The sequence below is a fragment of the Brachyistius frenatus genome, unplaced genomic scaffold (genome assembly GCF_029030835.1).
Source record: "Brachyistius frenatus isolate BFR_SWC_R1_liver_20210118 unplaced genomic scaffold, ASM2903083v1 Contig_58, whole genome shotgun sequence".
NCBI classification, from domain to species: domain Eukaryota; kingdom Metazoa; phylum Chordata; class Actinopteri; family Embiotocidae; genus Brachyistius; species Brachyistius frenatus.
The window spans coordinates 2,351,292-2,365,877 of NW_027210657.1; the positions used below are offsets into that span (position 1 = coordinate 2,351,292).

General features: G+C 39.2%; 1 protein-coding gene across 1 annotated transcript in view; it reads left to right on the plus strand.

The window, feature by feature from the left end:
- The window catches only part of pde8a (phosphodiesterase 8A), a 46,354-nt gene that overhangs the window by 19,989 nt on the left and 11,779 nt on the right, over positions 1-14,586 (plus strand). The window contains exons 2-13 of the mRNA XM_069705744.1: positions 2,698-2,754; positions 5,758-5,948; positions 7,142-7,198; positions 7,387-7,441; positions 7,643-7,731; positions 7,898-7,976; positions 8,745-8,885; positions 9,574-9,662; positions 9,810-9,861; positions 9,957-9,999; positions 12,266-12,343; positions 12,568-12,638. Of these exons, the coding sequence (XP_069561845.1) occupies positions 2,698-2,754; positions 5,758-5,948; positions 7,142-7,198; positions 7,387-7,441; positions 7,643-7,731; positions 7,898-7,976; positions 8,745-8,885; positions 9,574-9,662; positions 9,810-9,861; positions 9,957-9,999; positions 12,266-12,343; positions 12,568-12,638 (1,002 nt within the window). The remainder of the gene's footprint in view (positions 1-2,697; positions 2,755-5,757; positions 5,949-7,141; positions 7,199-7,386; positions 7,442-7,642; positions 7,732-7,897; positions 7,977-8,744; positions 8,886-9,573; positions 9,663-9,809; positions 9,862-9,956; positions 10,000-12,265; positions 12,344-12,567; positions 12,639-14,586) is intronic.

Here is a 14,586-nt window from a genome sequence, read left to right on the forward strand (position 1 = left end):
ACATGCATGCCAAATTTAAAGAATGTCTTCCCTCAAGGTATTCTGGAGATATCACATTCATGATCCTGAGATGGAAGCCCTTACAGACAGACAGACAACCAGAAAACATGATGTCAAAGTTGTCCTAACAGCATAACAACAGGAAGACAGCATTATCATCTCAGTAAGAATCTAGTTGAGAGGGCTTAAATATTCTGGTTTATTTTGTGCTTACATGGTGGATATTCCCAAATATGTTTTGTCACACTAACACAATGTAATTACTAATTAGTATTAAATGGGCCTGCAGCTTATTTTTGTAGCGGGGCTCTGTAAGGGTTAATTTAGTCTTGGAAACTGAATTTTAGATGTTACAAATGCAGCAGAGTTGGATGATATGGTTGAAATTAAAGAATTAAAAAGGATATTTGACTGATATTGATACACGTCTAATATAGTTCACTTTGTTTAGTTTTTTTTAATGAAATCAATATATGGACAGCAGAAATTTGTAGAAAGATAACATGATAAAACCATTCCATCATAACCAAATTATTATACTGAAATCAATCAAGATAAACTACAAGGAACAGAATGAATGGCATTTAATTCATTTATCATTCATTCACAGAGCACAACTGCATCTGCACTATGCCCTCCTGCCCAACTAATTTGTTGTCTAATTAACAGGAGTACACACACACACACACACACACACACACACATGCACACATACACAGATCCCAGGGTGACTGGTACAACGCAGCAGCATATAGCGAGAGGGCGGCACGTGGATTACGTAGACGTGCGCAGCATGTCCGTACTGCTCGCCTCACTTCCCCTGCTTTGTTTGCCTCTGGTTGAGTGCCAGCATGATTTTTGCGAGATGCAAATGCTCGGCTGAATGATTCATTGCAGTGTGTGCGTGTGTGTACTGTACAAGAGGAGTACGTTGCCCGGAGAGGATGGCAGACTGGTTCAACTGTGTGTGTGTGTGTGTGTGTGTGTGTCAGGCTGGCAATTCGAGTTACACAACCTCAGCTGCAGTTGCATTGGTTGTGTCATTGTCAGTTAGAGAGGGAAGTCTCCCTGGATGGAGACAGAGTGCTGTGTGCTGCTCTCGCTGGGCCGCATCTAGCTGGAGGCTTTGTGGGCAAAACTCTATACGTCAAGGGTCTGACCTCAGCGAGCTCACCGACACACAGCATGGCAGTGGAAACATGATTTTCATGTGTGGTATGTTTTTGTGCGACCACTGTCTGTGACATTTACGCAGCAGTAGTGTATCGAAGAGAGGACGTTTTTGTTTCACCTCCACGGGAAAAATAAATGAGTGGTTTGAATCTCTAATCAAAACTAATAAAGCTGAGGACGGAGTTATTTGTTCTGACAGAAGTGGTTAGAATAACTGAAATCAAATCTGACAACAGGAAAACTAGAGCACTGGTTTGTGGCATTTCCATATGCTAGTCCCCGTTATATATCCACACACACATACACGCATGTATATGTCCACACACACACACACACACACACACACACACACACACACACACACACACACACACACACACACACACACACACACACTAACATGCATACTGTCTCTCCAGTGCTATCATGTGACCAGGTCCTCGTGTCTGTGAAAGATCAGATGATCACAGAGCATCAGCTTGTAGCCATCCTGATTCCATACTCCTTGTTCGTGGAAGAGTCCAACAAACGGCCCAGTGTCATGATGACGTCAATTTGACTACAACCGATGGCTAATCAGCCCCCCCCCCCTCTTTGTTGTTTCACGGAGCTTTGAAAAGGCTTACAATTTAGCAAAGAAGTGATTTACGGCGGTCCGGCACACTTTAAAATTCCTCTCTGTATTCCTCCTCACATGTGTAGATTGTTTACGCAGAAGAGGAATTCTAGAGGGATGGCGGTCCGCAAGGGGCTCGGTTGCTATGGTAACTAACCCCTGAGCTGGGTTCCATTTAGCAGGAAGGAAGCTAAATTATTTGCAGACAGAAAAGAGAAAGCTCATGTAAGGAAAGTGTAATGAGTTGAAAATCTGTCTGTCTGTTTTTTTTTTTTTTTTTTTTTTGGTCACAACTCTGCACTAGTGGAGTCAAAGTACCAGAAAGTACAGTAACTAATTAAATGCACTTTGTAATTTTCCACCACTGGCAATGATAAAAACAATTTTAAAAAGTGAAGTCTATCTATTTATATATCTGAAGACAAGAGGTCTCTCTGGGATCTAACTGGTCCTAAACTCTGGAAATAATGGAAATGGAAATACCATATGAAACATGAGATTTTATTTATTTATTTTTATGTAAACATTGCTTTATTGTCATTTCAGTATTTTGTCATCTTCATCATCTATGTAACCTCAGTTTTTTGCAAAGAATTAAATTAAATTAATTAAATTAAATTTAAAAAAATTCCCCTTGGGGATTAATAAAGTAACTACCTAACCTAACCTAAAGACTGTGGTTCATTTATCAATACTTTTTTACATGTTGGGTTTTATAAGCTCAGCAGAAAAGGAAATGTAAAAAACCCTCGTAGATTTTGCTTTTATTATTACTAGTATACATTCAACAGGGAGATTTTTGGGAACCCAAATGAGTTAAAATGGAAATATGAAAAAATTTAGAAAATATCCCTTTGGTGAAATATATTTTTTTTTATAATCCATGTCTTTGTCTTTCTGTCTTTCAGACCACATTAACAGAGGTGCAATTTGGACCAATGAAGTTATTTAAAGACCCACTTCAGGTATCGTAAAAACATCTGAATGATTCATGTTTATTTGCTTGAATGTAATAATGTTTTTCACGGAACAACAGACTTGTCCTGGGAACGTCCATATCATGTTGGGCCTTTCAGCCGAGCTGTAAAGCTAAACTTGGTGTGACTGTCAACATTTGGCAGCGTTTTTCTAGGATTAGCGTTTCACAACGTCACCTACTTTTGTTTGCGGTGGAACTAATCTTGAATTTCTAAGAAAAAAAAAAAATCCCCTGACAAACATTCAAAGAAGAGGAGGGGGAGAACAAAAAACGGTTAATGGACGTATTGTGTGCAATGCAGCCCATCGTTGTCTAGGCAACAAGGCCAAACATTTATGACAGAGAAGAACATACCATAATGGACAATGCGCGTTATGGAAGAACTACACAGAGGATCCATGGACCAGTTTGGTCCCTGCAGTAGGACATTCTCTCACGCTCAGTGCTTCATTATACAGTTTGTGCTCGTTCTGTTGGCATGTGCTGCTTCTTGTGTGAAAAGTTGGGAAAGTCAGCTTTTTAGGAATTTTGAATGTATTTTGAGAATGTGCTTTGTTTCCAGGGTGCATTGCAGGGCCCAACATTTTACATCAGATGTGAAACATTTGCTGCTTCCAGATGTGAGAATATGCTGCTTTTCTTTTTTTAGATATTAGAGTTAAAAGAGGATTTGAGGATTTAGACAGTTAGTCAGACAAAACAAGACATTTGAAGATGTCACCTTGGGCTTTGAGAAATCCTTAGTCTTTTTTTCTTGATTTCAAAGACAAAAAAATCAGTCAGAACTGCTAAACTTAGTCTAACAATGATGATGTGAAGTCAGCGAGACTTGAAGAAAAGCAATACATTAGTGGTCCTGTAATTTAATGCCATGTATGAGTGCTCGGCCTCGGCTTCATTGTCTGATGCGCTCTAGTGTGACCACGGTAGGAAAACGAGGTAGAGAGATATCCCCTTCCTGTTTTTGTCACTCACAGCTGATCCTGTCATGCCCTCCTCCTCCCTACTCCTCCTCTTCTCTCGCAGTTCACAGGATCTGGCCGGGCCCTCTCTGTTTTCAACAATGATGTTTTCTAGACAGAGTGATCAGACGCTGCCAAAATGCTCACTACTCCCCTTCAAACTAGTTTTTTTTTTTTTTTTCCCCTCTTGCTGTCTCTGCTACTTTCTCTGCCGTGTCCATCTGTTTCTTTGGAGCACAAACGTCAAATTCTCACTTCTTCATGCTCGCATGTGCTTTGAGATTTTTTTGTGTGTGTCTATTGTGATTGGGTGTGTTATGACTGAGCCAGGCATATCTGTCCAGTCTGCACACAGGCAGCTGAAAAGACCTTATCTCGACCTATCTTACCCCGTTCCTCCACCTCTGCGGGAATGTTGACTTTTCTACCAACATCCCAATGTGGAATTCTGATCTAATTCCATGTGCGTACCGAACATAGCTGCAGGACTCTGAGGTGATGTATTTATTGGCCGGACAGTTATTGCTGCTCGTTGGGGAAAATGTTCATATGTGGAATATGGTTTGCATTAGCAACACTTCTGTCGGGCATAAAGGCTCGCTGCCTCACGCTCGAGGCTATGTTTTGGGACTTAAATAAAGCCAAACCAATTATCAGCGTTAATATAAAAAAATCTAAAACGGCCAATCCCGTCATTGTATGGAGGACAGTAATTTTAGTTTTCCCAACAAAGTCAGGTCTTTGTGTCCTAACCCAACCTCACAGGTGTGATGCAAACTGAAAACTGCAGAACAAGCTTTCCTGTCTTTACGTTCATTCTGCTTCCTGCCAACAGTGGGAGATGACGTCTGTTTAAGAGGGTGACTCATGAATCTACTCTTAGTGCAGCGCTGCTCTTGGAGGCGGGCCTAAATCTCTGTTCCAGTATTTACGCAAGTCAGGGGTTGTATGAAAGTATGGTGGCAGAGAGAGAGGGAGAGAGAGAGAGAGCTCTCAGTGACTGGTTTGACAGTAGCAGCAGCACTTTCGGACACAGCCTTGGCAGACGGGCGGGAGGGACCGCAGCCAGTCAAGGCCACCTCGACTAATTGTGTCATAGATCATGGCAGTGGACAATAAAATCTGTGACGCACCCGAGTACGAGCCGAGCCTGATCAATCAGAGCCTGTCCGCTGGAGGCCTGAGGTCACACTGCAGGCTGATTAGGACGACAGGCGCAAATGAGCACAAATGCAACAATGATGACTTGACAACTCCGAGCTCTGACTGTGGCTCTCTCATGTATATTTTCCTGTACTAATCCTAAAGTGCAGAGCGGGGGCCCATCTTTTGTGATTACTTTACCAATTTCCTTAATCAGAACACAGCTACATATCAATTAACCCAGTAGCTCTCTCCTGTTATACAATAAGTATTTCCACCTCCTTTCAAAAATAATTGCATTGTGCATGCCGTTGTTGACAGGATGTCACTTTTCAGGAAAATGGTGATAGCCATTTTTCCCTTTTTTCAGATGTTTTAAACTAAATAAATAACTGATGTGTTGTAAAAATAATGGATGTATAAATCAACAATGAAAGTTAGTTTACACAGTCCTGTATATGATAGGTATTTGTCAGTGACTGTAGGTTTTTGTTCAATTTAAGACCCTCTGTCTTTGTTGACTTTTCCAAAGATTGGCCTCCTAAATGCCAGTGATGCCATTTTAACAACTAGTTTGTGGACCTTTCGTGTGTAGCGCTCACGCAAACAAATTAACTGCATTTTTAAAGCATTTCTTAATACCTGTCTGCATGTAAGATGTTTAGAATTTAGCTTTTTTCACTGTTTTCATCCACTCTGTTTAGATATTTTCTTACACCCCTTGTGTATTATAGCTCTTTGAGACACCCTCTTTAACTCAGATTTTAGCACTATATTTTTGGTAGTCGTAGTAGTAGTAGTAGTAGTATGACATTGCATGAGGTCACTTGAAAATATAGATTACTCAGTTGGATATATGTGCTCAGTCATCTCTCTTTTTGCAGGTACTTTTAGTTTTTGCCAAAGAGGACAGTCAGAGTAATGGCTTCTGCTGGGCATGTGAGAAGGCCAACTTCAGGTGCAGCATGGCGCGAACACCCGAGTCGGCTCTTGAATGCTTCTTGGAGAAGCATCATGACCTCGTCATCATTGACCACAGACATTCCAGACACTTTGACGCTGAAGCACTATGCCGGTAAGCCAGCTGTTCGGTCATCTATTTCGTGTTGTTTCTCTGGGAGGATGTATAGTCCAGTGTTTTGTCTTGTGTTCCCCCACAGCCTTGTTAGATGATGAAGTGTTCCTCCATCCTGACACTCCTCACCGATAATAAGTTAGATGCCATTTAACGCCAACACTACTGCTTATAGGAGAGTTGACATTGTTAAATACAAAATTCATACAAGTGAGTTGTCAATGTTTAACTGGTAGGTCAGTGTGGTCAAGTTTGCATTTATACAGCCATTAATCCATTAGGCCTACTGGTAGTTATTTCAATTATTTATATCCACTACTTTTAGCTAGCTACTTTTTTATCCATTTACCCAGTAAACACACTGTTTCCAGCATTTTGAATTACTTTTCGCTCTTTAGTTAAGCCACTTTTTGCAAACTGTTTACACTTGTTTGGTAACTAGTTTTTACACCCACTAAGTCACAGGTCCTTGTGTGTTCAGGTCTTAAAGCCGAGTTAATTTAGCTTGTTAACAGTTTTACTTTGTACACCCTCGCAACAGCGGATCTGTGAGTTAACAGTGCTGCTGGATGTAGACACTGATGTATAGGATAAAGTTGAGCTCAAATTCTGTTAGTAGCTGTCATCCAAGGACAGTGACCCGAATTAGACCAGATGATCCCGATTGGACCAATTATAGCGCAGCTTTTCATGTGTTACAGTACATTTGGTAATGCTTTTGATTTTGACTTGCTGTGGGGGCAAACAGCCGGCTCACTTCGGGCTCCCCAGCTTCCACTGCTACCTAGTGGAGTCATGTCACTGAGAAATGAGCGGTGCCTGCCCATACCACTCTCTATCTTTAGCCTCTGCCCAAACCAAAAACACATTTACAAACATTCATTTGCCCTGCCCAGCGTGTATGTTAACCCTATTCATTTTGGCCAATCCATATGTTCAGTGTACACGCACAGGCACCGATGGGGAACTAAAGGGCCTTTATGACCACTGGCTGGGGAAAACCACAGGCGGATGAGTGGCCCTGTACACTGCATTCTTTCAGAGGCCTCGGCCTGCTCACAGAGCTCCACCAGTGGGCTCTGCCTGCCTGGGAGAATCGGAGCGTGAAAAACTGAAAAATACATTGATTTGATGCCATGAGCTTTTCCACCAGCCTGCTCGCTGCCTAAAAGGCTCCCTCTGTTTACATTCAGGTCAATTAGAGCGGTCAACTCCTCAGAAAACACTGTGATAGTCGCCGTTGTGAAAAGGTACGTACTCTCTAGCTCCCTTTTTTGTTCTTTTTCTCACTGTCTGTTTAAGTAGCTCCTGATTAGGAGGATTGTCAGAATTGAAAATGCCTGACTCAGTGGAGGTCTGCAGGCCTGCAGCATGTCATATGTAGCAACCCTCCGATGTTCTCCAAACAAGCTGTGCTAACACGTGTTCTCTTCTTCAGGCCAGACAGAGAGGAAGCCTCTGTGATGCCACTGATCAATGCCGGCTTTAATAGGGTGAGCCACATCGTGCCTGAATGTGTGTATGTCTTCTGCAGCCTGTATTTGATATGTTTTATATTGCAACTGTCAACACTCAATAAAAGGCAGGAATCCAGATTGTGAATCCTTTTTTGGATGCACTGAGTTGGCTGTGCATGAATCATTGTTACAAATTATATTTTAGTTGTCACTGATTGATGTTGGTCTGACTCTCAGAGATATGTGGAAAATGCCAATATGATGGCCTGCTACAATGAGCTGCTACAGTTGGAGCATGGAGAGGTGCGGGCACAGTTCAAACTGAGGTCAGTCTCGTGCAATATCGTGGCACTAAACCTGAATACACTTCAACAATCCTACTTTTAAATCCCAATTTTAATCTCTCCTAAAAATCAATAAATGTCCACTTGGAAGCTGAACACTGTTGCATATGTTAACAATAATTCTGGTGCTGTTGTCTCCCCACACAAGGGCGGGCAATGCTATTTTCACAGCTCTAGAACAAAGCCAAGAGGCCATAGAGATCACTTCTGAAGATCAAGTAATTCAGGTGGGTTTTTAATAAACTTTTCACTCTAAACTTTCATTGTTGTGCTCAACAGTGTGTTTTTCCTTCTCTCCCTCTGCCCTCTTCTCTTTTTCTCTCCTTCTCTCCTGTTTTAGTGCCTGTTCGTGTCTTGTGATCTCAGATCTCGGTAGTGATAGTTGTGTTCTCTGTATTTGGAACGGCACAAAACACTGCAGCCTGTGTTCTTACATAAACTATATATTTATAACCTCCATGAAATAAGCAGCAAATATGTAAACTTCTCTGAAAACAAGACCTTTACTGATTTTTGGTTGAGGCCAATTTGTTTCAGCCAATATTAGCCATTTACAGATATATTGGTACTGCCGTTATGTTGTTCTGATTTGAACTTTTCTCACAAAATAAGATGCTAGAAGTAATTCAGAAATTGTTCTATTTGGTTTTTTCTATTTATAGTTATTTATAATTATAATATAAACTGTTTTGTTTCTGCCTATTAAGTACCTCGTTAAACTCAAAAAAAAAAATCCCACCTTGATTACATATGTTTCTCTCAAGTTACTGATGACAAATTTTGGCTGATTGGTTCTGGACTTTTTTTCTTCCTAAAATTGGAATCGGCATCAACACAAAAATCCTGTATCATACAGCCTGTTATATTTGGCAGGATTCACATGTCGTTCGAGGTCATCAGCTTAACTATGTCTGAACTGGTTGTGTTCAGACTTAAAAATAGTAAATCACCTTCTAAGATGAAGCCTGAACCTTTTTGTTTCCTCTCCTTCACAGTATGTGAATCCTGCCTATGAGTCCATTATGGGCTACCAACAAGGCGAGCTAATAGGGAAGGAAATAATAGAAGTGCCTAAAAGTGAGAAGAATAAGCCTGATCTCCTTGAAACAATAAACTCCTGTATACGGAAAGGAAAGGTAAGATGCATTCATTAAATCATCTACACTATACATTTTAGGCCAAACACCACTTTTAATGTGGTCTATTTTATCAGAATCTCAAACAGTGACTTAATTAGGAAATAAAGCATCGCTTCCTTATGACTGGTGATGCTTTTACATACATAGTTTTGGCATATAATACAGCTGTCACCGCAGACTATTGCTTCACAATCAGATTACTTTTATAAGTACCATAGATATCTGCTCCTGCCTTTGTGTCTGTGCATGCATGCATGCACATGCCTCTACGTGTGCTGTAAGTCTGCACTGCTGGCCATCCAGCAACTCTGTTTCATGTGCATAAGAACAGCGGTTGATGGCTGTGCTGTAATCTTACTACACAGAGAGCGAAGGTCAGTCCTAGACAGGCTAACAGCAGGAAGGGTCTTTTTAAGCTGCTGAAGCAGTCGGTAGGTGGGGAGACATGAAACAAGCGCGCTGGACTCCAGGAGCGCTCCCCCTACCCATTAAAGCAAGTTGCTGCTCTCTGAAATACTCTGACCCTCCCCACCTCACTGCCAGGCTACACTCAGTCTAAACCAACAATTACATTTTAAAGTCTTATATTTGTCAATTTTTTTTAATGATAAATGGTTAAATAAATATGCTGCTAAATATGTTATTGTGTCTGATTTTTGTGTCTCTCTGTCTTGCTATGTTTCAGGAGTGGCAGGGGATTTATTATGCCAAAAAGAAGAATGGAGACAGCATTCAGCAAAATGTGAAGATCACACCTGTAATTGGACGGGGAGGGTGAGTGACAATATGTTGAAGCAGCCTTGATGAATGTAAATCACCTTAACAGTTACTGAATAATTATACTGAATAATATATGAATGAATGATGATCTAATCCCTTCAATTTTTTTCTGATGTATTAATATGCTTTTGTAATTCACAGAAAAATCAGACACTATGTGTCTATCAACAGGCCTTTAAATGATAATAATAAGGTGAGATGTGTTTCCAGTTTTTAGTGATTGATAATGAGTGAAAGGAGTTTTCTGGCTTGCATTTAACAATGTGCTTTTCTCCTGTGTCCGTGCAGAGTGAAAAATCCAGTGATCGTGTGCAGGCAGTGTCTCAGACAGGTGAGAAACATCCTGAAATTCTCTCTCTTGGAAGCAAGACAATTACATTCAATGCTTCACATAAAAACATGTTAAATTGTAAAAAAAAAATAATAATAATAAAATGCATAAGAACAGATCAGATTGAACACAATACAATATATTTACAAAAATAACAGAAATGAAATATAGAATATAGTTTTTATATTACGAAGCACAGCTCCCGGTTCCAGTGTTACATATTGTATGGAGATGATTCACATTGCTAATGTTAGCTGGCACTGAATATTTGCAGTCCATTGGAGCTTTTAAAGTCAGAAACTTTGGAAATCTGACAGCAAATGAATTTCACCTTGTCAGAAAATCATTGTTTTCTTTAATCATGACTCTGATTTTAAACAGTCTACCAGTCCAGTCCTGCTTTATCTAACTGAGAAATATCTCAAATGAAAGGAATTCTGTCGAAAAGTTATACAGCTTTTATTACTGTTAAACTGGACTATTGTTCCTTGTTGTATTGTGGTATCATCTGGAAAGTCAATTCACAGCTGCAACTGATTTCAAAATGCAACAGCTTGACTTCTGACAGACAAACAGAGCAGGGATCATATCTGTCCTGGGCAGAAGCTCACTGAAAAGAAACAATTTTGAAAACTTGCTATTTGTTAATGAAGTTTTACATCATATTTCAGTATATTTCACAGTAACTTTTATATAACACCCGTCTCCACAAGTCTTCTGATTAGATTCTAAAGGTTCATTATGTATGCAGAAATAGTAAAAAAAAAAAAAAAACAGAGATCTTAGTATGTCCACTGCAGAACTGTGAAAACTCAAACAAAAACAAAAAACAAAAATAATGTTACTTACCCACTCCTGTGAAAACCTTTATTACAGTAAAAATAGCTTTAAACTTCGTATTCACAGATTTAGTCATTCAGGTCTGAGTCATATTATGAAGTAAAGTCTAAATTAAGGCAGAAACTTGAAATTAATGTACAAATTTATGGATGACAGGTTGATAAAGTCATGAAAATAAACTTTATTAAAATGTTCTTATTATTGTTTAAAGGCCCACAAAGGCAAAAAACAAGTGAATACTATTCAAAAATTATTGTCTGTCTGATATACCTCTGTTGGTCAAAGGTTATCCAAAACCCATAAGTGAATTACATTGGAGCAGTAGACAACATGTCCCTTCATTACGATTTGAGTCAATGCAACATACACAGTCCTGCTGCTGTAAAATACTCACAAATGTGTATTAACCTGCAGCTGGAAATAGTCCCCAGAAAATGTGCTATTTAGTCCTGTGTGAGAAACATTTATCAAAAACTACAAAGTCTAGCTGTTTTAGAAAATTTCTAAACCTTTCTTTAAAAAGAAAAAAAAAGTGATAGTAATTATTATTGACCAGCTTTTAAAGATGTTCATCCCCAGTAGGAACTAATGGGTGTCAGGCTGAGTGCCATGTGAAAGTCAGAAAGTATTACTGGTTGTGATCTTTTTATGAGAATTGTTGAAAGTAAGAAAATTATAGCGTAACACCAGCCTTATCATATACATTTGACATATTGATCTGACAATAATAAAGATTATAATATAAACTATTTTTCTATCTATGAATTCATTGATTTCCAATTTTCCCAGGTTGGGGTCTTTCCAGTAGCTTCTTTTATGTGCAGAATATATAATTATAATAATAATAATAATAATAATGATAAACTTTATTTGTATAGCACCTTTCATACAAGAAATGCAGCTCAAAGGGCTGTACAGCAAGAAAAGTACATGCTGTGTTTCACATAAAAACAGATACAAAGGAACATTTAAAAATATAGAAAATAAATTAGATGCATAAGAAACAGATAAAATGCATAAAATGAAACACAAATAGAGTTAAAATATGAAATAAGCAATATGCATTTTTAAGACGCGGTAGTTCAAGTGCAGGCAAGTCAAGAGAGCTTCAAGAGTAGCTAGTTAATATCACATAAAATGATCAGATTTTACTTTGTTGGGTGAATCTTGGTCTCACTCTGGTCTCACTTTTGGAACTTTTATTCTTAAGTTTGTCCAAACCTTAAACAAACCTTTTGAGAATCACAAAGTTAATAAGTAGAATTAAAGTGATTAAAAACAAACAAACAGATGGCTACATTTTGGTTGGACTGATTGAGACTTTTCACCCTCGAAGCCCAGGACACTGTGAAGTGGGGCCAAAGCCAGCCATGTCAACAAACCTGAACCATGCACATGTTAATGTGAGGTGTGCTCTTCTCCCCAGACATACAATCCAGTAAGCACAAAGACCGGAGGAAAGGCTCTCTGGACGTTAGATCTACAACGTCTCGGGGGAGCGATGGTGAGAGTGAAGGGAGAGAGATGATGGAAACTCTGGGTGTTTCCTGTCAGCTTGTGAAACCTTCCCAGTTGTCTTTTTATATCAAGTGTTGATTGGATACACACACAAACACACTCATTAGAAAGTAGTTGGAAAACTGAAGCTGAACTTGTTGTTTCAGAATTGAGTTAATTCAACGTCAAGTTTAACATACAGGGATGTTTTGTTTTGTTTTGTCTTGTCAGGGAGCTCACAGCGAAGACACTCGTCTATGGCCCGAATCCACTCCATGACCATAGAGGCTCCCATCACTAAGGTGGGTTAATTTCTTCCCCCATCATCCCTCCCAGCCTCCATCATATGATTAGCACTTTGTACTGATGTTTTGTATCTCATGACTGAACTCTTGGATTATAAAATTGCCACAACTGCCATGAGCACTGCTTGTACAGCGTCTCGCTGTGAGTGGAGATGCCAGGCCCACTGCGTCAAGAGGAGATAAAATGCCTAATTTTATGCACAAGAAAGGAAAGCATGTTGGACCAGAGTGACCTGCTATTTCAGTGGTTTATGTTGTCTGCAGCGTGGATAGTCAGAAACAGAGAAAGTCCCCAGGGATGGGTCATATGACACACTGCAGTTCCTCTGCTGTATCATTTGACTGTGCAGTCAGTCCCTGTAGGCGTCATCCTCCACAGAATAAAGCACTGATAGAACTGCTGGTACTGTGTGTATATGTGTAACCGAATTAGCTAGAACTTGTGTTCTTGCACACGCTTTCTGACCTCGCCATAGGTGCCCATTGTTTGAACGGCACAGCCTCTCAGTTCATCTGCTGAAGTAAAAAGTGTCTCTTTTAGTTTTATGAGATTGTCCAATTTTGTTTTTACCAATTCATTTTTTTTAATTTTAGAGACAGGGTCCATCTTTCATGCTTTTATCTGAAGTCTAGACTATTGCATCTGCCTATTTACTTAAAGAAACGGTTCAATATTATTGTGTTATTTCTTCAGTGAGAGTTCAGTGAGAAGATCTATCTGTGCATTCATTATGATGAAACCAGCAACAGCTTGGCTTCGCTAACACTAAAGACTCACTGCAGGGAGGAAAAGCTTGCCTTGTTCTTTTGAATTACTTCAATAAAAATAAATATACTGTACAGATTAGATAATTGAATGAATTAATGACTTTTAGAGGTTTTCAAAAGTGTTTTTTTTTTTTTTTTTTGTTTTTAATCTTTGGACAGAACCAAGAACTTTTTCCAGTTTTCATGCTAAGCTAAGCTAAGCATCTCCCCACTGTAGCTTGATATTAAAGGGCAGATAAGTGACATTGATCATCTCTAACCCTTGGCAAGATGGTAAATGAGAGGACTTAAGAGGTGTGAAGACATTGCTGACGTTTTTGCCTCTTTTCACTTGCTTCCAGTATCTTTCAAGACTATTTTTTTACATTGTATTTGATGGTTTGGCTTTTGCTACACGGTAGGTGTGTTGAATTTTTTTATCATGAAAATAAATAACTACATCCTCCATTCTTTTAATGTTATTGCACTTTTTTTCTCTCATTTAAAATAAATAAAATACAAAGTACAGTAACAATATAATAATAAAAAATAATTTTAAAAAAATTATAATTTAAAAAAACCTTTGTGCACATAACTATGTCAATATTTAGACGTAGTAGTGTGCACAAACTTGATATTACAACTTAATTGCTTTTGCAGTCAGCTGGGAGTCTTTCTGTTTGTGATTTTAAAAATGTTTACTCACTCTTTCTTGCAGGTCCTTTCAATTTCTGAGATATTTTTAGTCTGTCTTGCACACGTTTTGTTTTTGTGACACCGGCTGCCACACAACCCCAAAGCAGAATATTTCAGCTGGCAAGGTGTTCTTTCGTCAAATGATGCCTCTTTTCGCCTCTACCTTTAGTGATCGCCACCAAAGAGCTCAATTCTAACTTCATTTGTACACGGCACTTGATTCAAAGAATGTGGACTTTTAGGATGTTGCTTTGCATACCACATACAATGTTAACTTTTATGATGAAGTTACTGGTAGGGCTTCCATCTGATGAATCGTCCACGTTAAACCTGTTTTCGGCACAGTGGAATGATGCACCATCACTCCTGTGTCTCAAACCCTCCTCCTGCTGCTTTTGCAGTCATGTGAGGGTTCTTAGATTTCTTAGGACATGTAAGTTAGAAGTGCTTTGATATGTTTCCATAACCTTTTTCTGCTTTGTAGACATCAACTAGCTTCATC